Source organism: Lissotriton helveticus, chromosome 1_1 (genome assembly GCF_964261635.1).
Source record: "Lissotriton helveticus chromosome 1_1, aLisHel1.1, whole genome shotgun sequence".
NCBI lineage: Eukaryota > Metazoa > Chordata > Amphibia > Caudata > Salamandridae > Lissotriton > Lissotriton helveticus.
In genome coordinates, this window is record NC_136057.1 from 1,370,731,414 (window position 1) to 1,370,755,094 (window position 23,681).

The 23,681-nt window shown below is 44.7% G+C and overlaps 1 protein-coding gene across 1 annotated transcript in view; it reads left to right on the forward strand.

Moving 5' to 3' along the window:
- Positions 1-4,359: 4,359 nt before the first annotated feature.
- The window catches only part of CSNK1E (casein kinase 1 epsilon), a 182,037-nt gene continuing 162,715 nt past the window's right edge, over positions 4,360-23,681 (forward strand). Inside the window, exon 1 of the mRNA XM_078683720.1 lies at positions 4,360-4,514. Coding sequence (XP_078539846.1) covers positions 4,446-4,514 — 69 coding nt within the window. The 5' untranslated portion in view covers positions 4,360-4,445. The remainder of the gene's footprint in view (positions 4,515-23,681) is intronic.

Below are 23,681 nucleotides of genomic sequence, written 5' to 3' on the forward strand. Positions count from 1 at the left end.
GGCAAAAATAAAAATACATACTTTTTTTTCTGTTTTCAGCAATCTGTCAAGCACAAATGGCATATGGCCAGGTCTAAACTGGGGTGGCACGGTGAGCAAATAAATGATGGATTTAACCCAGATCTCTTGACTGGGGGTCAATGTTTGATTTGTTCTGAATTCTGTCCATCAATTGTGTGTTGTTTGCTTCCTAGCCCTAAGTGCACCAGGTACGCCTAGACATGGGTTCTGGGTTCACTGTGCCACTGGAATCAAGCTATGCTGGCTGATGAGTGGTGAAATCCTGAAACCGGTTCTAGGATGTTTGTTTCTGGTCCAGGGAGGATCTGGCTTGGCAGTTCGGGCTGGACTGTTCCCATGAGGCACAGGGTCAAGACAGATTTGCATATGGCCAGGTCTAAACTGGGGTGGCATGGTGAGCAAGAAAATGATGGATTTAACCCAAATCTCTTGACTGGGGGTGAATGTTTTGATTTGTTCTGAATTCTGTCCATCAATTGTGTGTTTTGCTTCCTCGCCCTAAGTGCGCCGGGTATGCCCAGACGTGGGTCCCGGACTCACTGTGCCACTAGAATCAAGCTATCCTGGCTGATGAGGGGAGAAACTCTGATACCGGTCCTAGGATGCTTGTTTTTGATCCAGGGAGGACCTGTCTTGGCAGTTCGGGCTGGACTGTTCCTATGAGTCACAGGGTCAAGACTGATTAGCATATGGCCAGGTCTAAACTGGGGTGGCATGGTGAGCAAAAGAGTGATGGATTTAACCCAGATCTCTTGACTGGGGGTGAATGTTTTGATTTGTTCTGCATTCCATCCATCAATTGTGTGTCTTTTGCTTTCTCGGCCTAAATACGCCGGGTATGCCCAGACGTTGGTCCCAGACTCACTGTGCCACTGGAATCAAGCTATCCTAGCTGATGAGGGGAGAAACTCTGAAACCGTTCCTAGGATGCTTGTTTCCAGTCCAGGGAGGACCTGGCTTGGCAGTTCGGGCTGGACTGTTCCCATGAGGCACAGGGTCAAGACAGATTTGCATATGGCTAGGTCTAAACTGGGGTGGCATGCTGAGCAAAAAAATTATGGATTTAACCCAGATCTCTTGACTGCGTGTGAATGTTTTGATTTGTTCTGAATTCTGTCCATCAATTGTGTGTGTTTTGCTACCTCGCCCTAAGTGCGCCGGGTATGCCCAGACATGGGTCCAGGGCTCACTGTGCCACTGGAATCAAGCTATCCTGGCTGATGAGGGGAGAAACTCTGAAACCGGTTCTAGGATGCTTGTTTTAGGTCCATGGAGGACCTGGCTTGGCAGTTCGGGCTGGACTGTTCCCATGAGGCACAGGGTCAAGACTGACTTGCATATGGCCAGATCTAAACTGGGGTGGCATAGTGAGCAAAAGAATGATGGATTTAACCCAGATCTCTTGACTGGGGGGGGAATGTTTTGATTTGTTCTGCATTCCGTCCATCAATTGTGTGTCTTTTACTTTCCACTATAAAAACAAACCTATTGCTATTTAGGTATTTATTTAAATGTAACCATGCCTTTAAATAGGCAGAATATTTGGTGGCACATATGTTTAAGAGTATTTCCATTTCTTGTCCACTCTCTTCATTTAGAGCACCTCCTTGGGATATTCTTTTCATCCTTCTTGTCTTTCCGAAATAACTCTTCTCATACTTCCAAAGAAATTGTTCTGCTTATCTTTTTACCTACTCCAGATGAGGAAAGGTTATTGCGGTGCCTGGATGTTAAATGGACTTTGTCTATCTTGACAGATCCAGTTTTTACCTAAACTCAGTCGGCTTGGCACCTATGGTAATACTGGGACAGGTAAGAAGACTTTAAAAATTGACCCTGAGCAGATAGGTCACAGAAACAATTTTGATGGCTTATGCTGACCAACAGGATTTGGCCTCAGATAGAATTCAAGGAAGTTCAACAAGAGGAGTGTTGACTTCTTGGTATGAGTGCAGAGTATTACTCTGATTGAGATATGCAGGGCTGGAACTTTGTCTTTAGACCACACATTCATTATACATTATAATATTCAGAGCATTGGTAGTATGAATGAATACTTTGGATCTGATGTTTGTATTATGCAACATGATAATTGTGCCATTTTGTGAATCTCAATCTTTTATACTTATATTTCTTTTGGATTTTTCTATCACCTTTTATGCATTAAATAATTGGGTGTTGAATTATATGGTGTGTGATTTCTTGACCTCAAAGGCCTTTGTGGTTTTGGTATAGCTCATGTAGCAATGACTGAGACAACGGTGAGGGATGTAGAGATAGTGGCCTGATTACTTACCGGTAATCTTCATTACTTAACATTAATCACCCTCCCATATTTCTGGGCCTTTGGTGAAGCTTAGAGATACAGTAAAAAGTTGAGGATTTTATGTCCTATTACAGGTGTCTCCATCACGAGCTACCAGTAGCTCCCAGACACCTTTAAAGTAGATTGCAGTCTGTTAATGAGCGGTGCTCAGTCAGATTTATGGGCCAGGTTGGGTCACAGAGGTGAAAAACTAAAGCTCTGAAGTATTTAACTCCTACATAAAAGCCCTTGTCAAGTCAATATTGGAGCGTGAGAGCAAAATGATGTATCTGAATGCTTTTAAATGGGAGAACATTTTTATGAAAAATTATCTTTAATGATTAACTCTTCATTTTAATTTGATCCCATTTCAAAGTGTCACTTTTAGAGCAGCAGTCCTTTTGTTTCTAGTGACCAGTAGATACTGTGCCATATTTGAAACTGAAAAATAGTATTTTTTTTCCAATGGGAGAAATGTAAAGTGAAAAAAACTTTTTTCATAAAATAATTAAGTATTAAGCCAAATACCTCTTAATGTTTTATAAAGCATGTTCACTTAAAATTCCTCCCATTTAAAAACATGTATTTTTCTGTTTATAAATATGACACCATGTCTACAGGCCTATGGGAGCAAGATGGGTGGTTTATTTAAATGTAACACTTGAAATGTGAAAAACTGTAAATGAGGAGTTTTATGGAATCCACATTAACAAAGTTAACTCTTCAGTTTAATTTTCTCCATACAGTGCCATATTTATTCTTGAACACAGTCATAATTTTTAGTTGGAGAAATTAAAACTGCAGGAAAATTTTCCATACTCTGAAAATGTTTGCTGAACATTTTTCTGCACTTTAAATTGTTCCCATTTTTGTTAAACATGTATCAGTTCCACATATTGCGAAAGGTATGTCCTGTGCCACAAGTACATAGGACACAGTCTCTCAGTCACCAGTACACATATAGCTCATTCATATGCACACATGTTCATACATCACCAAAGACCACACATTGCAGCCCTGTCATAGTCAAAGTATTTTGTTCAAAGCATAGAATCTGGCTCAATGGATATTAGGTTTAAAGCCAATTAAGCTGGGTGTGCAGGCGTCTGGTAACAATGCGCGGCTTGCTTAGCCTTGAGTACCTCACCATGATTTTCTCTGATCAGATGTAGCTCCCAATACAGAAAAGGTTGGAGACCCCTGCCCTATCATAATGCCAAGCTGTAGTGGGCAGGGTTCTTAATTTAGCATTCCTGTTCTTTGTTTCCAGTGTTGGAGGTGGGATTCACATCTTGGTGTAAAGACTGGGACAAGGGCGAGTTGGATTAGGAGTAATGAAGATTATCGGTAAGTAATTGGGCCAAAACTAGACCACCATCATGGATTAGGGTGTCACAAGGAAACCTAGCACTGGAAAAAACGTTTTAGTGATTACATGGCGTAAAATGAGGTCGCCACGCGTGTGCCAGTTGTAGCTCAGTGGTTACTCTCACTTTTTTGAGCCTTACATACATGTAGCATTCGACCGAAAATTCAAAGGAAAATTGTCAACTATCAACGTTTGGCAATTTGAGTATATATGGTGTTGTGATTAAAGTATTATTGTTTGTAAATGTATTATTAAAACATCTCCATAAATTATCAAATGTAATACACATGAAAACACGGACCTCTTGGAAAAGATGGAGCCCGTTGTTCAATTTCTATTTGACTTTTTATTGACGTACGCCATCAGAGATGCACTTGTTGATAGATCCATGCTGTGACCTCACAATACACGTTGCTTAGTTCCCGACAGATATGCTCATCGGAGATCGAGAATTTCCTTTATGTGTCGGGGGGGGGGGGTTTAGGGGCGTGGCTATAAACGTGAGGTGCTGGGTTATAAGTCCTCGCATGTCAGAAAGACAGGGCTGGCGAGGTCTCGTCTCAGTTGTACTGACGTTGGCTTAAGGAGGCGGTGCCTCGCTGCCTGTGTTGTGCAGACACGAGAGGTGTGAGCTGGCGATGGAACGTCAGTCGTTGTAGGCGGTCCCACTCCTTGTTGTGGAGACTAAGTGACATCAGCTGTACAGTGACCCTCCATGTTGTGGTGACGTACCAGGCGTGGCATTACGCGATGACGTCAGGCGCGGGGGGTGGGGCTCGAAGAACAGGAAGCGCCGCTGCCGCAGCTTGCACATCCCAGGTAAGGCCGCTATTTCCCGGGTTCACAATCTTTCGCCATCCTCTCTCTTCCGGGGCCATCCCGGCTCCGGCGCACCCTGAGCAGGGGCCCCCGGGGAAGGAGCGTAGGACCACCCTTGTATGGAGAGCAGGAGAGCCTCCGCGGCGGTAGGGGGGCCGGGGAAAGTGGGGCAGGGGGCGGGGCTAGTGTCAGATCCTGCCGCCCCCTCTTTGAGCGTCCCCCACTGTCATATCTGTGGAGCTGAAACAAACGCTCCCCCCTGCATAGCGACCACACTCGCCCGGTGGATCGAGAGCAAACTCGCCTCATGGGGAAATAATCAGTTTAGTAAAGACAGCCCCCCATTTTACCAGAGACGTAAGCCCCGAAACGGTAATTTACCCACCCGCCTACACCGTAGCCAGAACTCTACAAACATATCTCCTCCCGTGGAGAGACCGAAACATCTCAATGTTACCACAGATAACCTTTCTGCCCGTGAGTCAGTCGGAATCCCTCTTGGCAAGAGAGCCCCTTTCAGAAAGATATAAGTATAGTTAACAGAGAACTCCCCATTTCTAGACACCGACCCCTTGATCAGAAAGTATCCACCTGTCAGAACTCCTCCGCCCCATAGTACTTCATACTAGAGATACTACTACTGTCAAAGCCATTCTCACGCCTCCTTCCTCCAGGTTACTCAGAGCAGCGGGGTCAATGGGTGACTGAATTCACTCCTGCTAAGTCAGTTTGCAAGTCAATGTTAATTTTTGGTGCTAGACTGACTTGGTAGTCTTAGGCCTTGGACATAGTTGGTACCTGTGCTTACTACCTACAGTTGCCACGAAGAGTTACTTCCTTTGAGTCCTCATTGGAATATTACAATAATCTATGCCACAGCGCACTCTAGACTGCACAATGTTTGGTGCTTGTGTTTTGGTTCGCTGACTGTTGTGGAGTGAATGCTACTGCCTAGTTAGTAAAGTAAAGACTTTTTTTAAATTTCAACATGTTTTATTTATTTCTCTATACAAGAACACATTAGCAATTCTGTTTCTGGGTCAGCATAGTTTGTCCCAGGCGTAATTTGTACATCAGTGTCTTGAGACCTTGTTCCGTTTGTTTAGCTAACCCCTTCAAATCGATAATTAAAGAAAAGAAAGTCAGTCAGAAAAGGAAGAATGAAGGGGAAAGAGTAGACAGGAGAGTTGCATCTATTCGGTGGGCATGCTTGAGTTCTTGCACTGACTGCCTAAAGATAAAAGAGTGAAATAAAAAACCTTAACCATTGTGTACAAGGCTTTTATTAGCAGGTGCTCTGAACTGATGGCAAAGAATCCAGATGGGACATACCCAGTAAAGTCTTGACAAATGTATAGTTAATCTAGGTGTGGAAATCAGCTTCATAACTGTTAAGATTGTAGAGTATGCCTTATGTATGGATGTGGCTAAGCTTTGGAACTCCAAGCCCCATCTTGCGTATGGAATCAGTGTTTGTAAACAAAATACACGAAGATTCTTAAGCCAAACTGTATCTATCCTTTAATCGAGACTTAATAGCTGTGTAGTGGTTATGTTAACTGTCTAGAATGATAAAATGCTACATTCATAATGTGCTATATACATGCAGTGTAACGCAATGTGCTATATACATGCAGTGTAACGCAATAGAGTGAGAGTTCATCTACTGCAAGGAAATCCAGCTATTCTGCCACATAGATCTCTGTGAGAGAGTTCAGCTTCAAATGATATCCCTTGTACCAGATAGATGTGAGCGCCTGCAGAGAACCTCGTACCGGCGAGAGCTCCTCTCTGCCTCAGCTAACACTTCGATACAAAAGGGGATGATGGACGAAGCGTTTGAGCAAATCAAACACTCACCCCCAGTCAACTGATCTGGGTTTAATCCATCACCATTCTTTAGCCCACTCAGCCACCCCAGTTCGGACATGGCCATATGCAAATCAGTCTGACCCTGTGCCTCATGGGAACAGTCCAGCCCGAACTGCCAAGCCATGTCTTCCCTGGACCGGAAAGAAGCATCCTGGGACCGGTTTCGGATTCATAATCCTCATCAGCCAGGCTATCTTGAATCCAGTGGCCAAGTGAGCAAGGGACTCACGTCTGAGCATACCCTGCCACACTTAGGGCGAACAAAGCGATACAAAAAGGGATGATGGACGGAGCGTTTGAGCAAATCAAACACTCGCCCCCAGTCAACTGATCTGGGTTTAATCCATCACCATTCTTTAGCCCACTCAGCCACCCCAGTTCGGACATGGCCATATGCAAATCAGTCTGACCCTGTGCCTCATGGGAACAGTCCAGCCCGAACTGCCAAGCCAAGTCTTCCCTGGACCGGAAACAAGCATCCTGGGACTGGTTTCGGATTCATAATCCTCATCAGCCAGGCTATCTTGAATCCAGTGGCCTTGCTCACTTTGCCACTGGATTCAAGCAAGCCGGGCTGAAGATGGCTGTAAGGCCAGAAACCAGTCCTCGGAAGCTTGTTTCCGGTCCAGGGAAGGCATGGCTTGGCAGTTCGTGCTGGACTGTTCCCATGAGGCACAGGGTCAGACTGATTTGCATATGGCCATGTCTGAACTGGTAAGTAAGGACCAGTTGGGTCATCCACAAGAATTGTCTCTAGTTTATTCTCTTGCTTTAAAGTGTGCCCCAATTGTTACAGGTCGCTCAACAGACATGTCGAGCAGGATTTGACGGTGTGGTGTCTCAGGATCCCAAGAGACCCCCTCTAAATATTGTTTCAAGTTCAGAGGTCATTTCTGCCCATTTTTTTAAGCTCCTTGGAGGCATTTCAGACCTGTTAAAGGCTGAGCACAGACTAAGAGCTGGCAGAGGCTTATTCCAATTAACACTCTGACAGTACAGGCTGTTAAGTATAACTTAATAAGTCACTTATCTTTAATATTTATTAAAATCCAACTTCCTCACTGAATTGAATTTTTAATAGCGATTTAAAAAAAAAATGGTGGTTTAATTATTTTTTGTTGCTGTTCCTGAGGTAGTGTTGATTTTTTAATCTTTACTTAGGTTTTCTACATGAGACAGCTAATCCTGCCCAGTGAAAATAGCTTTTTGGTCCTTGTCACTGTAGGGACAGGGTAATATTAAATTTCCCACTTTTAAATACAATACACCCTACCTTGTGGGTTGCGGTGTATTACTGATATTTAAAATGGTGTTTTTGATGTGTCAAAAAGCGTTATTTTAACCAATAGCATTCCAGGTTTTATACTGCAAAAGTCAGGCTACATTGGTAGACCTGAAGCCATGTTTTTTTTATGACACTAGTGTGTGATACAAAGTGCTGCAGTCCACAGGTGACAGTTAACTTTTCGTGCCACAAGAGTATTTCCACACCATATACTATGGTCTTATAGAAAAGATAAATACGCCAATCAGGAATTAGCCAATTTTTCCATGTTTCATAGGCTAGAGGAGATATACACTGGAGACTGGACTTCAGTGCCCCAATGTGCAGAGTCTGAAAAACAGCAATAAAATAGGGTCCAGCAAAAGACGAAAAGTCAGGAGTGACCATGCAGAAAGGTTGATTTCCTACAACCCCCCCTTAACAAAGCTTCTTAAGCAATAGCTGAATCCTATATAAGATATGCCACAACTAGGGCAAGGACATCTACCAGTAGAGCGGCCACATATTGGCACTGTCAAACTTATATTTGTGGCTGTTCTTGGCCTTTGAAGACTACGTGCGAAAAGAGGGTTCATATTACTCATTTCTGGTTATTGTTGGATCCACACAGTTCACCTTTTTTTATTTTAATAAACTTCCACAGCAGCCATATATAGTGCAGAACCTGGCAATAAAATGCCTGTCATTGCTTATACCAATCTGTTGAAAATACAAAATACATAGCTGCGTATTACACTTACTGTTAGTAGCCTAGCCTGCTCACAAGCCCTCCCAGCCTTTGTGAACGAGAATAAAGGATATCTTTACCCCTTTACCAGAAGGATGTGATGCCTCAAATCTAAGCATACGTTGCCAATCTAGACACTTGCTCAATATCCATGGGTTAGCACACTGACGGGGACCTCAAAATTACATTTATTGCTCTACAGAAGGTGAATAAATACGTAAAAGGTTGTCGGGCCCGCAGGATTTTTAACTGAAACACCATACCCTTGAAATACACTTGTTAAACAGCTTTCAGTCTCAGCTAGTTCCAAATTAAATGCGGTTAGAGACTGTTCTGCCATAGCTCTTCTGACAAAAGGACGCCCTGGTACCTTTTGAGAACCTCGGGCAGGCAGTTATCCAAGCAAGTATAAGGACCCCATTTTACCATATATGGAATACCTTTACCTAAATTAGAGAGGAACCCACGTCAGCTATCGCAGGCACTCTAGTGTTCCCTGCCTTTTGTATGTGCTCGCACGGCAAGCGCCTCTTATGAAATGGTCTTCCCCCTGTCATGTTGTTGTTTTTTAGCCTTGATATATATTAGCTACCCACCCCTGTCATGTGGTTGGAAGCATGTGCTTGCTTGCACTGTTTGTTATGCATACTGAACACGAGTGTGGGGACTGCCCTCACTAGCAGATATAATCCACATTCGTTAATCTTGAATGTAATCGTACCAAAGACAATTGTGACTAAAAACATGAATATTTACATACACGTGCCTCTGTATACAAGTATGTTTGCGTTCATAATGCAGTGGGTTGGTGCATCACATAAATGCAAACGCAATGCTAATATTTGCATAGCATTACCATTTTTTTAATTTCACTGTAAAATGATTAGGGCTTTTTTTTTTACACTGATACATAACAGCACAGTTAGAATTTTATGTTCAAGAAGATAATTGAGTGGTAGTTAGACTGGGAAACCAACCTAGAATTGTAGGGTTGTTTAACAAGAATAGGACTGTCTTGCCTTTTCAGTCACATGGACAGAAATGCTTTGTTTCCACCACAGCATTGAGCACGATTGTGCACTTGTAATTAACACTTCACTGTGGTTGGACAGCCTGTGTGTGGACTCTGGTGACTCCAGAAAGTCTTCTTTCTAGAAATATTCAGGGTTTTAGTTTTTCTATTTTTTTATAACAGACAAAAAATATTTAATTCGTTAGTGAAATCTGCATAAGTGGTCTGTGATTCAATAATAGCTTGTATAATTTGGGAAACAGCAGCCTGGGGAGGTAAGCATTCTCCTTAAGTGCGATGGACTGCTCTAATCAAGGCTAAATAGGGGGGGAAACATTGTTTTTTCATTCCACTTAGACTGTTACTAAAGCAATTACTTTGATATAGTGAGAAAAAAGTCTCACTACTTAAATGTACTAGGGACCAGTTTTTAAGGAAAACTGAACCAGGAGCTTTAACCATAGTGATTGGATATATGGATCTGTTTGCAAAGATTAAAATCCTGATGAAGTCCTTATGGACGACACGCGTTGGCTGGGCTGATTAACTTATGGCCATAAAGAATATTAATAAAAGAAGAATTTTCAACAGCAATACATGAAATCATGTGATATAAATGTTATCTTTTGAATTGGGGTTGACTAAAGGATTTTTTTTGGTATAAGGTTTTATGTAATAATCCCAAAAATAGGGATGATACATTTCAAAGTGCGCCTGGTTCAGTTTTCTATAAAAAAAATCTTGTTCGAATGACGATTCCTTGGCAGTGGGGTCGTAAACTGTTTTGAATGTGTATATTCGTACTGGTGCGATCCTAAGATAGTCCACACTGCTTAATTCCTCTTGATGCTAGGGTCAATTTTTAGGTGTTGCTTGAGGAAAATGTTAGCAATCTGTCTAAAGATATTTTGTGGACCATACCAGAAGCTTAGTGGGCTTTATGCATGCTTACTGTTGGTTGACTTTCTTGTCACTCTTATTTGCTTGCTTCTTATTCTACTGTGTTCCTCTTCTTGTATTGGTCCCTCTGTGGAGCATTCTTCTCTATCATCCTTTTGATTGGATAATTTGTATCGTTTCACCGCTCACATTCAAGTAGCTACTTTTTTTCTTTTACATTCAGCACTCCATGAGAACACATGTATTTTCTTGCTGTCTCCCTCGCGTGCTGCTTCCCTACAAAATACTTGCTCTCTAGGCTTAGTGTTGCTTCTACTATATCCAGCTTGTCTGTAAAATGGCAGAAACCGCTATATTTTTTCCATGGTATGACTAAAGAACAAACTTGAAGTGTTTTCTTATCCCTTCAGTCCAGCCCACATATTGTGGCGCTGTGGGAGGGGCTGGCTGAATAATTCACTTCGCTGGCTGGGGGTTTAAAGCAGAAATGAAGCATGAATGAACAAGAGATCTCTCTGGCAGCCCATAAATCTGCTCCGTTTGCTACTGCAGAGGACCAAACTGCTGGAGCCTTTATTTTAGTTCTGTTTCCTCTGGAAAGGAAGGCACAGCAAGTTTTTTTTCCTTTAAAATCTAGTCCCTTATTCTGTGAAAAGTATTTAAAAAATATGCCATGTCATTCATAAAGACTGAAAATATTTAATTTAATGTTCAGTTGTGAAATACTTTTAAGATGAGGGTTTGCATTTCCTCTTGAATTTTGACGTTTACCATTTTTTAAGTAAAAGAAAATGTTTTGCCTACAATTCATGGGAAAGCCAATAGCTTGGCTCTCATATAAGGATGCAAACTACCTCTGGTAAAGTAATGGCCTTCGGTGTCATGGATTTGCTCATTTTCCCCCCTATATTGGGCATAGTGACATCACTTTTTAAAACTCCTTTTGATTCATGAAAAGTTTGACGTATTTGGGCTAGAGTACTCCCAGTACCTTAGTTCCACCACTATCACAGTTCTACACAAGCATTTACAATGCAATAGGTCTCGCAGCATTAAAGTTTGAGCTATTGGCATTGTATATTACAATGTGTTGCATTAATTTGTTATCAAACTCTGAATTGTTTTATAAAGATTGATTGCAAACTGTCAAATGTTGCTGAATAGTAAGCAGCGTTGTGAATAATATTGTTTGCTAGTCATCCTTGGGTACCAGAGTACTTCACTTGAGGCAGAGGTATTATCTTTAGACTACAGGTGCCGGTGCCGCTTGAGCTAGAAACAGGGCCAGCCACTCACTACTCTGCACTCACTACTCTGCACTCACTACTCTGCACTCACTACTCTGCACTCACTACTCTGCACTCACTACTCTGCACTCACTACTCTGCACTCACTACTCTGCACTCACTACTCTGCACTCACTACTCTGCACTCACTACTCTGCACTCACTACTCTGCACTCACTACTCTGCACTCACTACTCTGCACTCACTACTCTGCACTCACTACTCTGCACTCACTACTCTGCACTCACTACTCTGCACTCACTACTCTGCACTCACTACTCTGCACTCACTACTCTGCACTCACTACTCTGCACTCACTACTCCACACTCACTCTGCACTCACTACTCTGCACACTCACTCTGCACTCACTACTCTGCACACTCACTCTGCACTCACTACTCACTACTCTGCACACTCACTCTGCACTCACTACTCTGCACTCACTACTCTGCACTCACTACTCTGCACTCACTACTCTGCACTCACTACTCTGCACTCACTACTCTGCACTCACTACTCTGCACTCACTACTCTGCACTCACTACTCTGCACTCACTACTCTGCACTCACTACTCTGCACACTCACTCTGCACTCACTACTCTGCACACTCACTCTGCACTCACTACTCTGCACACTCACTCTGCACTCACTACTCTGCACACTCACTCTGCACTCACTACTCACTACTCTGCACACTCACTCTGCACTCACTACTCTGCACTCACTACTCTGCACTCACTACTCTGCACTCACTACTCTGCACTCACTACTCTGCACTCACTACTCTGCACTCACTACTCTGCACTCACTACTCTGCACTCACTACTCTGCACTCACTACTCTGCACTCACTACTCTGCACACACTACTCTGCACACACTACTCTGCACACACTACTCTGCACACACTACTCTGCACTCACTACTCTGCACTCACTACTCTGCACTCACTACTCTGCACTCACTACTCTGCACTCACTACTCTGCACTCACTACTCTGCACTCACTACTCTGCACACACTACTCTGCACACTCACTCTGCACACTCACTCTGCACTCACTACTCTGCACACTCACTCTGCACTCACTACTCACTACTCTGCACACTCACTCTGCACTCACTACTCTGCACTCACTACTCTGCACTCACTACTCTGCACTCACTACTCTGCACTCACTACTCTGCACTCACTACTCTGCACTCACTACTCTGCACTCACTACTCTGCACTCACTACTCTGCACTCACTACTCTGCACTCACTACTCTGCACTCACTACTCTGCACTCACTACTCTGCAACTCACTACTCTGCACTCACTACTCTGCACTCACTACTCTGCACTCACTACTCTGCACTCACTACTCTGCACTCACTACTCTGCACTCACTACTCTGCACTCACTACTCTGCACTCACTACTCTGCACTCACTACTCTGCACACTCACTCTGCACTCACTACTCTGCACACTCACTCTGCACTCACTACTCACTACTCTGCACACTCACTCTGCACTCACTACTCACTACTCTGCACACTCACTCTGCACACTCACTCTGCACTCACTACTCTGCACTCACTACTCTGCACTCACTACTCTGCACTCACTACTCTGCACTCACTACTCTGCACTCACTACTCTGCACTCACTACTCTGCACTCACTACTCTGCACACTCACTCTGCACTCACTACTCTGCACACTCACTCTGCACTCACTACTCACTACTCTGCACACTCACTCTGCACTCACTACTCACTACTCTGCACACTCACTACTCTGCACACTCACTACTCTGCACTCACTACTCTGCACTCACTACTCTGCACTCACTACTCTGCACTCACTACTCTGCACTCACTACTCTGCACTCACTACTCTGCACACTCACTACTCTGCACTCACTACTCTGCACTCACTACTCTGCACTCACTACTCTGCACTCACTACTCTGCACTCACTACTCTGCACTCACTACTCTGCACTCACTACTCTGCACTCACTACTCTGCACTCACTACTCTGCACTCACTACTCACTCTGCACTCACTACTCTGCACTCACTACTCACTCGGCACTCACTACTCTGCACACTCACTCTGCACTCACTACTCTGCACACTCACTCTGCACTCACTACTCTGCACTCACTACTCACTACTCTGCACACTCACTCTGCACTCACTACTCTGCACACTCACTCTGCACTCACTACTCTGCACACTCACTCTACACTCACTACTCTGCACACTCACTCTACACTCACTACTCTGCACAAGGGTAAGAACACCGCCTTCATTCTTTGAGTCAGGCTAGCCTTAAAACTTTAAGAGCCTGAGCTCCTAACATATCTTCACTAAAGGGTCGGGTGTGGTATATCACAAGCTGAGGGGTCTGTTTTCTTGGGGTTACGCGTGGTGGCTTGGGTACGATTTGCGATGGGCAACGTTTTATTAACTTACGAGAGTAGCGTCACCAAGCTTTAAAATGTAAATACCCCCAGGGCGAGACGTTTCTACTCCTTCACGCCGACAACTCTTTGGTACCCCGGGGGTGTCAACTAGAGCTCAATTCTGTTTTTCGTGAGAAGTCCTGCCTCCTCGTGCTTCTGTCTCGAGCGCGCTCTCGTTTCTCCTCCCTCCTCTCCTTACCTCCTCCCGCAAGCTCGGCCCCTGCCTCCCACCGCTTTCCTCGGCAAGCCGCTCGGTGACGCCCCCCTGCAGTCGGTGGAAGCGCACTGCAGCTGCCCCACTCCCCGCGCCTCTCGATGTCAGCCTCCCGGCGGAGCTCTCCCGGTTACATTTCCGTGGATCGGAGCGCGCATCCGGCTCGGCGCCGCTGCAAAGGTAAAGCCGCAGCCGGAGCTTGGGAGGGAGCTGGGCTGGTGTTCGGGGAGCAAGGATAGACGAGGGATTGCCCCAGGGGTGGAGGCGGGAAAAGAGGACACACGCAATGTGAATAAATACACTTACTTTCATCTGTAATTTCACGAAGCACTTGATGTGTGTATGCGCATGCATGTGTGCTTCACAGGAGACCGCGCCTGGCCGCAGCGCTCGTTCGCGTGCGCGTGTCACTTTCAAATCACCTCCAAGGCGATGCGCGCGGCCAGGACTGTCTCCTGGGAAGCACACATGCCGACAAAAGGGGCTCGGCGGAGACGCGCTTCGCGCGGCTAGCCGAGACCTAATAAAAAACTGCTTCTCTCCCTGATTCCACCTTAGCTGAATATTGTATAGTGTCAGGCTGGAGTGACTATAGAAATGTCAATATGGCATAATCTTTGATTTTCTGCAGTAGGGCGTGTCCTATATGTGGGGAAAAATCTACTTTAAGTGTCCTATGACAGGGTAGAGCTGAGGTTCATGGAATGCCTTTGCTGCTGGGAAGGGAAAGTGTAAGAAGTGATCCCGTGATGTAGGCCTGGTTGGATTTTGTGGGGGTCTCCCTATAGTGTCCACAGATGTGTGTAGTGACTCCACAGTACACCTGAGGGGTGTGCACAGGTTGTCTCCATTTCAGTGAGTGTTGTGAAGCCAATTCCATACGTACCAGGACAGAAGAGGTCTGGAGGTTTGTCTCTTCTCTGGGTTTGTGCCCTGTGAAGTATCCCTAAAGTATGAACAGCTTGCTTATTGTCATTTCCTCCCCCCAGATATGAGAGCGGTCAGTGAAATGTTCCTACCGCACGGGTGGGGGATCTTATACTATGTGATACATGTTCAGAATTCTGTCTTGTCGAAGTTTATGAAGAGCTTGATTCTTAAATTTGGACCGGCGACTGTTAAGAACATTATTAGCTGAATAATTAAGTATATGTGCATAAAGTAAAATATAAAACTGAATATTTTAAAATGCTCTGTAAATCTGAACGAACTTGGAAAATTAAAATGGTATCCTTGATAATGAGCGAGTGGTACAAGTGCAACAGGTAATTGGTGGCCTCAGTTGCGATTCACGGGGGTCTGCAGAAGTCGGGAGAGCCACTGGCTTGAAGCGTACATAAGCTCACTGATGGGCCTAAATACCAGGTGTGCAAGCAAGGACGTCGCTAGAACTTGGTGGCGATTGGAGATATCCTTCTGATCGCTTTCCCTCAACCAAAGGATTTTTTAAAGCTATGAGTAACTCGTGGGATTTATTTTACCATGCTTGGTTTTGTTGTTCAGTTTTATTTGAGAGAGCTTTCTTTTTGTAAAAACTGCAGTTTGCTAACTTTGCTTTACTGTCCAGTTTAGTTGTTTTCTACACCAGGACTGCTTGTTTCCATATTTTTAATTGAGCACTATTTCGTGATGATTGATTTTCGATTTTTCTTGCTTAGTTCTGATCTTCAAATACACAAAAGGTGATGGGAGGATGCTTTCAATAAATCTAACCACTGACAATCCCTTGGGGTTGCCTTACAAACCATCATTCTTTTGTCCACCATGCCACATCAGATTAGACCCAGCCATATGCAAATCAGTCTCTACCCTGCTCCAATAGGGACAGTCAAACATCGAACTGCCAAGCCAGGTCGTCTCTGAACCGGAACACAAGCAACCCAAGACAGGCTTCGCGCTGGTTGGGCTTTTTATTTGGTTGTAACTTGATTTCGGTGGTACAGTGATCAAGGGACATGCATCTGGGCATACCCATGGCCACTTAGCGCGTTAAATCAAACACACAAAAGGTGATGATGGATGCTTTCAATAAGTCTAACCATTGGCTTGGCATTTTGGGCTGGAGCTGATTGTATGTCTGGTACCAAACCGAGCTGGCATTGTGGGCAAAAGAATGATGGATGGTTTGGAGTGCTACCCCTCTCGATTTCCAGTGGTTAGACTTATCCGCATGCGTGCGGTAGGATTTCCGCCCGTACGCTGGGTTTTAGGGATTCGCACTTTACATGACGAGCTGGGCTCGTCATGAGCGTGCGAGGAGGCTACCTCATGACGAGCCCAGCTCGTCATCAGCGTCGAAGGGGTTATTGCAAGCATTCCTCTCCCCATATTTTTTCTTTTTTATCTTCCCTGCAGCTCATGAAGGAGGGCTTGTTTGTTTCAGACAATGGGAATGGGAAACTGATGTAAATACTGTTGTACCCTTCCAGTGGTCTGCTTCTTACGATATGTGTGGGATACTTGTGGAGTGAGGGAGTTTGGAGGGCGGGTGTAGCAAAAGGGGAGGTGGGGATAGTTTGGGTTCCGCTTGGTCGCAGCTGTTGTGCTCCTGTGTTGCCTGAATTAACATAGAGCTAATTTCCAGATTGGTCTGGAGCCATTGTAGTACAGATGAATGATCTTCTCTTGCTTGTCTCCTTCCTGAATGTAATTGTGGGCTGCTGGTACCTTACCATGAGTCTGTGCAAAATGAATGTATACTGCACTGCCCCAAATGGATTTCACTGTTTGCTACTTTAAGGAGATGGAATTTCCCTAGTAGTACAAAAATCATCCATCTAAGGCTGATAATAGAGTATGCCATCCCTCATCAACTTGTTGAACCATGTTTGTAAAGCCATGACTGAGCTTTAATATTTAAAGCTGTTTTTGAAATCAAGGTGAGGGCAGGAGACATCGATACTAAGGTAAAAGAATAAATGATCTCTCCCCTTGTTAAGAGACCCACTAGTCACTATTCAGCTGGCTTTGACGTACATGAGTGACACTTACTATGACAACTAACAGACTTCATGTATCTGATTCTGTAGCAAAAAGGACAACCTCTTGAAACGTCTGGTCCTACCACCTGCTGTGGTGCTCATCGCAGTACCTGTTTTTGACAACATAGAACTAAAGGGTTTGCGAGTGGTAGATAGAATGTGTAAGGAGAGTTTGGTGTGGTGGGGGTTAGTTGCTACCGAGTGGTGGGTTGTAAGTCCGACGCCATGCAGTGTGTAGGGTCCCTCTAGGCAGGATAAGTGACGATGGCTGGGTTCCGTGGTTGGTCTGTTTTTGCACATTGTGTCTGCCTATTTTGCTTTTCTTTGTGTGATTTTTTCCCCCCCCTGGAGCCCAACCCAGGTACCGTATGAAGGACATGCCTGCAACTTGTGAAAGTCAGTGTTGGTTGGAAACTTTGTGTTTTGACAATCTCATTTGCCAGGTGACTGAGGACAAGTAGGTTGCCGAGCTGAAAGAGGCCAATCTTGAAAGATGACATTCCTGAACGCAAAGTATGCCGAGCTGGATTGCACCGGAACAGGGTGTCTCCTGTGCTCACGGTGTGTGTGCGTGCATGTGTGTATTGTATGAATATATATATAATGTATTATGAATCACCAAGTCAGCGATAGGGATAATGAATATATGGATGAACTGCTCAGTCGATTAGACATGTATTTTTTTGTTTTATGACTGGGTTTGACAGCGTGTAGCTATCTAAACAGCTTTATTTTCTATACAATACGTCAGTCGCATCTTGACTCCATTCTGTGGACTGCTTCTCAATCACTTAATGCTGTTGAAGTGTATCTTTCCACCGCCAAAGTAGGAAAATGCCTTGCAGCGCATGAGGAACTAAAATGCATTTTTCTTTCCTACTAATTACTAACATTTTGCTCACTTGCACATATGCATAAATGCCCACCTGTAAATGCTGGTTTCTACATGCTTTATTTAGCACAGTGAACCCATCACTATTGGCTTTGCCACTGCTTTTTTGTTGCTAATATTTATAGTTTGACTTGATTTAAATTGACAGCTACTTGTCTCATCCTCTAGAATTTCATGCAGGTTGTTCAAGAAAATCAAAATTAGCTCCCGTAGATATTTGTTTTGCTCTTTACCAGAACAGAGTAATCTGAGCAGAATTACACCAAACTTGGTGTGATAAATGTTTTCTCAGAATTCGTCAGTTGTGGGGTTTTCTGTACATGTGAATGCATGTGAGATTCCTGTGCTGACCTAAAGTTGAAAATAACATATAGTGTGGTTCAAGAAAGACCTATTTGCTACGCTATTAATCTTTTATCATGAAGGAATATTTTATGAACCTGTCTGAATGTTATATTTGTTTTCCACGATTTTGTTAATATTTTAGTGTTCTTCACCACATTTCAAGTCACCATAACTCCCTCTTGAATGACTAACACTAAAAAGGAGGATATGCGCATTCCGTGACTTCTTAGTGTCTGATTCTTAGGTGTCTCGTGTTGTAGCATTTCTGTATTTTTTTTTCTACCCATTGGTAAGTCTCCATACCCCTTGACAGAATTTTGAGTTATCCGCTGCTCCATTTGTTGTTTTGTGATCAGCATGAAGATGTTGGTTGAGTTATATGCTAAAGTTGGCGAGTAGGTTGCAAATATTTTTGTTGTCTGTGAAGGCTGATGAGGGTTTTGATACATGCATGGATAATATGCCATCCTCCAGGAGGAGACATTTTTGGGCTGTGCTGGTGATCGGGGTCCTTGTTTTGCGAAACCTAACGCAGCACTAGCTGAGATAATTGGAACCCACATTTCCATTTTACTTTGCATGTAGTACCAAACTTTCAGATCGAAGCCTTGCTAGTCAATTTGATTTCTGAGACACTCCATTTTCCTTGGCACCATGTTAGAGCCCTTTATATAGGTAATTGCCCTTGGTCAGGTGAGATCAAATGATTGTTGTAATAAATGGTATTAGTTGTGTGGTGTGAGACAATTGTTGGTGTTATTAGCGAGGCTGAAGAGTCCTGGATAACAGTAACAACAAGTATTTGCAAATCCAGTAGTTCTCGCATTTACACAAGTTTGAACTATTGACATTACAAATGGCAATGCCTTTAGTTTTGTTTTCGGGTTTAAAACATAAACAAAAGGCATTGTCATTTACAATGCCAATAGCTTAAACTTGCGTAAATGCGAGACCTATTGCATTGCAAATGCTTGTTTTAAGACTTGTGCCCTGATAAGTAGGTTAAGGCACTGTCCTTGCTGTTCGAGATCTGCATAGGTTCATCTACCGTTAGCCTCTGGATTCGCGGATATACTGCAATTACTGTACTGTATGCCTCTGTGCTAATTGGTTGCATTTCTGATGACTACTTATTTTATTCAATCTTCTCTTCAGCTACTAATTAGTCATTATTTCCAAAGAACTTTATTTTGCACAGCGTTCTGCACAGCGTTCTATAAAAATCAGTTTAGCGGCACATTATCAAAAACTACTAAGATAAAAAATAAATATTGATAAATCTGTCAAGACGTTGGCTCTCCAACGAGGTGAACTCAGACGTTTAAGACTATGATGTCGTAACTGATGGGAAATGTTTGGAAAGCGTGTGCCATGATTCACGGAAGTCTACCTAAGTATTTTGTTTATAAGGAGTGTGAATATCAGGGAGGAGGGAGACAACCAGCAAATGAGTGAGCGGACATTCATTTAAGTACTGGACATAACTCAACACTACTAGAATATTTTATCCAGAATATTTTAGTGGCCAAAGCACAATTTGAAGAACTACAAACCCCATAATTCAGTGTGCTGCTGATTCAGATAAACAGGATTGTCAGGACCCACAAGCAACACCAGATCACATGTCCGCTACTATTCCGGAGTGTGGCGCTTTCAGATGTGCCTGGCTGCCTAGAGTGAGAGGGGGTGTTGCCTGTTAGCAAGTACTAAGCGGAAGAGCTGTAGTTTCTCTAACATTAAACATTGGTTCTATGGTAGTCACACCCCCTAGCAGTGAGTGCTTCTAGCTGTGCCAGCGAGTGCTTACTCTCTGGTAAATGGCAACGCTTGTTTCATCTGGCAGGCTAACCTCGCCATCCCTCACCTTTACGAAGCGGATTGGGGTAATGGTGCCTTCGATATCCAGAAGTAAAACTGAGGCCCCAGCAAGCAACTGCACAGGACGCGGCGCCATCTCCCGACAGAAGTTGCAGAGGCCGCATTGCAGTCAAAGCAACATAAGGGTTAGCGTATCTGCTTTTCGGCAATTTTCGGAGCTCTGCCCTATTGGACAGCTCCGAGGGCTCTTCTGTAGCCACGCCCCCTCAAAGAGGGGCAGACAGAAGCAGCTGCGTGCCGAGTAGAGCTACACAGGAAAAACATACACTTGACACATCTTTAAAGTGCCCGTCAGTTAGCGGCTCTGGAAAGCGCAAAACGGGTCTGATTTGTTTACAATGCCATCAGCAGTGACCACGGGCAATGACAACCTTGTCGGAGAGTAAAACATAGAGATAATCAAATGTAAAAAAACGAGGAAAATGTGCGAAAACCTTGACACCAAATGATTTTTGTTTTGTGACGAAATAGAAAATGAATGCTAGGGAGAGGCAAGGAGAGTGGCAGTGACTGAAAGGAAATAAGCAGTGAAAGCGACGTGGCCTTGAAAGTGAAAGGCCACGCTAATTAAATCAAGATGGCGTTGGTCGGACTGTCGACTGTCCGGACGTAAGCATGCATGTTTAGCTTTGGCTGAATGGCGAAAGCAGCCATCTTTGTCCGTGCGCGTGCATGTTTAGTTTTGGCTGAATCGATTGCAAAAGGCACTCGGAATGGCGAGGGCAGCGCATGCGTGCTGCTAACGGTAGGCGAGACCTAAAAAAGTTTAGGGATTTGAAACCTAGGCAGGACAAGATTGTAGCCAGTACAGAATCAATGCAAAGCCATCTGCAACACGTTAATGGGGGAGCCCGGAGTAGTCCTAGCCCTGTCAAGATCCAGATAAATGATAATGCTGGATAGCAGAGCAGTGGTGCGAGTGTTTTCTCTGGCACCGTGCCTTGGAACGTATTGCTCATAAGACCAGAGGAGCCCGATAGTGAGAATTGATAAGGCTGTACCACCCCCTTTTACTTTCATCAGGAAATGTCCATTGCCTGGAGGGGAGAGATTAAGATGGGGATTCTATTTCACAGGAGCGTTTATCTCTCTACCCTTCTCCCTCACTCGTCTATCCTGGTTGAGTCAGACTCCCAGTTTATGGTTGCTTAGTTACACCTTCGTAGTTCTTGTTGTTATTTTGGCGAAGGACCAAGTGACAACATTACCAATCTACTATACATCAAAACAGTCCCATTCCTAGCATCGATCGCTACCCTTTCCAAATGGCACTACCCCGCCCCCCCAATCAGCGTGTGTAATGTAAAGAATTCCACGATTGTCGATGCTAACATACAGTGACCCACAAAACGCTTCAGTACCCTGTGGGAGCTCATAAGAGCGGAGTATTTTTTTCAAGAAACCCACCTGTAAAAAAGACCAAAAAAACCAAAACTCTACACAGACTAAGATCTACGCATTTCTTCACACAATACCAGGAACTGCCCCGACAAAGACAGCGAGTGTAGCCATACTAATCTACAATTAATCGCAGATTTGTGGTAAGAGCCTTTAATGTTCACAAACAAGGTCCTTGGCTGATTATAGTGTGTGAATGAGATGGCCTACTGATCACCATAGCTGCTACTTACACACCAAGGACAGGGCAGTAGAAATTCTGTACCACAGTTATACAGATTAGATATCACAGTCCAGTCATCATTGTGCGGGTTTGGGGGGGCATTTTAACTGCATGATGCATCCCACGTAAGACAAATTACATTGGCGGTTGGTGGGTGGCACCTGTCTTATTAGCCACTAACATCTCTACTTAACAACCAGGACCTGGTCGACTTCTGGCGCTGTAGAGACCCCTATTCTACAGCACATACCTAAGCATCTATCAATCAGAGCAGTAAATCGGAGATCAATGCAGAAAATTAGAAAAATTAATCTGGGGCTCCAAACCTAGTCCGCCACAGCCCAGTTTAGCGCCTGTTTTCGATTGGCTGAAGAAAGGCAACAATAGACCATGAAGCTACTGCCGTTTTTTAACCCCTTAGTTTGTCTGTCACCCAGTGGCCGACACCCGGGAGGGTTAGAAAGGTCCCTCCTGATGCTCTGCACCAGAGTGTTTTCCCTTTTTCTCTCTCAAGGCTCGGACTGCTCAGGAAGAGCTTCCCAACAAGCGGGAGGGGGGGAGGCTTGTAGTTGTAATCAGGACACGCTAACGTCCTTGCATTACCAAAGTGAAAGGCCGCTTGTTTACTTTCACAGAATCAGTGGTCGGGGCAATATCTCAGCACAATAGATTCCCTGCCCCATCTGGGGGGAGATGAGGGGAGTGTTGTTCACCTCCAATCTGGCTTTCCCCTGGACACACGCATGCCAAGGGTTTTAAAAACGCCCCAAAAACAAATGGGGCAGTGGCTCACCCCAACATCGAACCATATCCTGCCCCAGAAGGGCTAACATCATCCTGACATTAAGCCCCACCATCACCCCTGAATCCTCCGCACTCTTTTTGGTCTTGTCTGGACTATAACATCCCATCCACAGGCAAAAGAGAGGGCATTTTTATTGTATTGTAATTGCATTTGCATAGCGCTTAATACCCCTGATGAGGTGTCAAAACGCTTTTTATATAAGTAGGGCGGAAATCCGCCTGTGTCAGTATTGACCCCAAAAACACCCTCCAGTCCGAACACAGTCTCACCAGCCAGGGAAGGAGAGTCGCACCATCCGGTAAGCGCTGAAACGCCGCCAGGGCAGCCCCAATCATAGATCGACGTAGTTTCCCCAGCCTCCGAAGAGATAAGTGCCCCGACGAGTCACTCACACGTACAACAGGTCTGTCGAAATCGATCTCATGAATCAGGTCGTCCAGCGTCTCCACGAACATAGGCGTAGCTGGAGCACTCAACACTGACGCAGAGGCGGGCACATCGGCGCTGCCTTGGGATCGAACTATACCCGTGTGGAACGGTGGGACAACAATGGCGGCCATCCTTCTTCCCAGATCCCGGGCATCCCGGAGCAGGATCGTATGCAAGGTCGTTAGCGCAGCCAGTATATCTCCGGACGTGGGCTCCGTTTCGTGTCGCCAGACCCCAGGACTCTCCCTCACAGCAGCTTCTCTGCCTGGATGTGGTCTGCGTAAGAGGGTGTCATCCGCCATCTTAGCTGATCCGGCCTCGACCTTCTCCACCTCACCTCGGGACCGGGCCCAACACTAAGGCGCAACAGGATTCACAACGGGGACCCCGCAGGTCAAGGCAGGCTTCTCAGCGAAGGGCCACCAAAAGGCTAAACAAAATCCCTGCCGCTCCCTGGGAGCCGCCCGCCG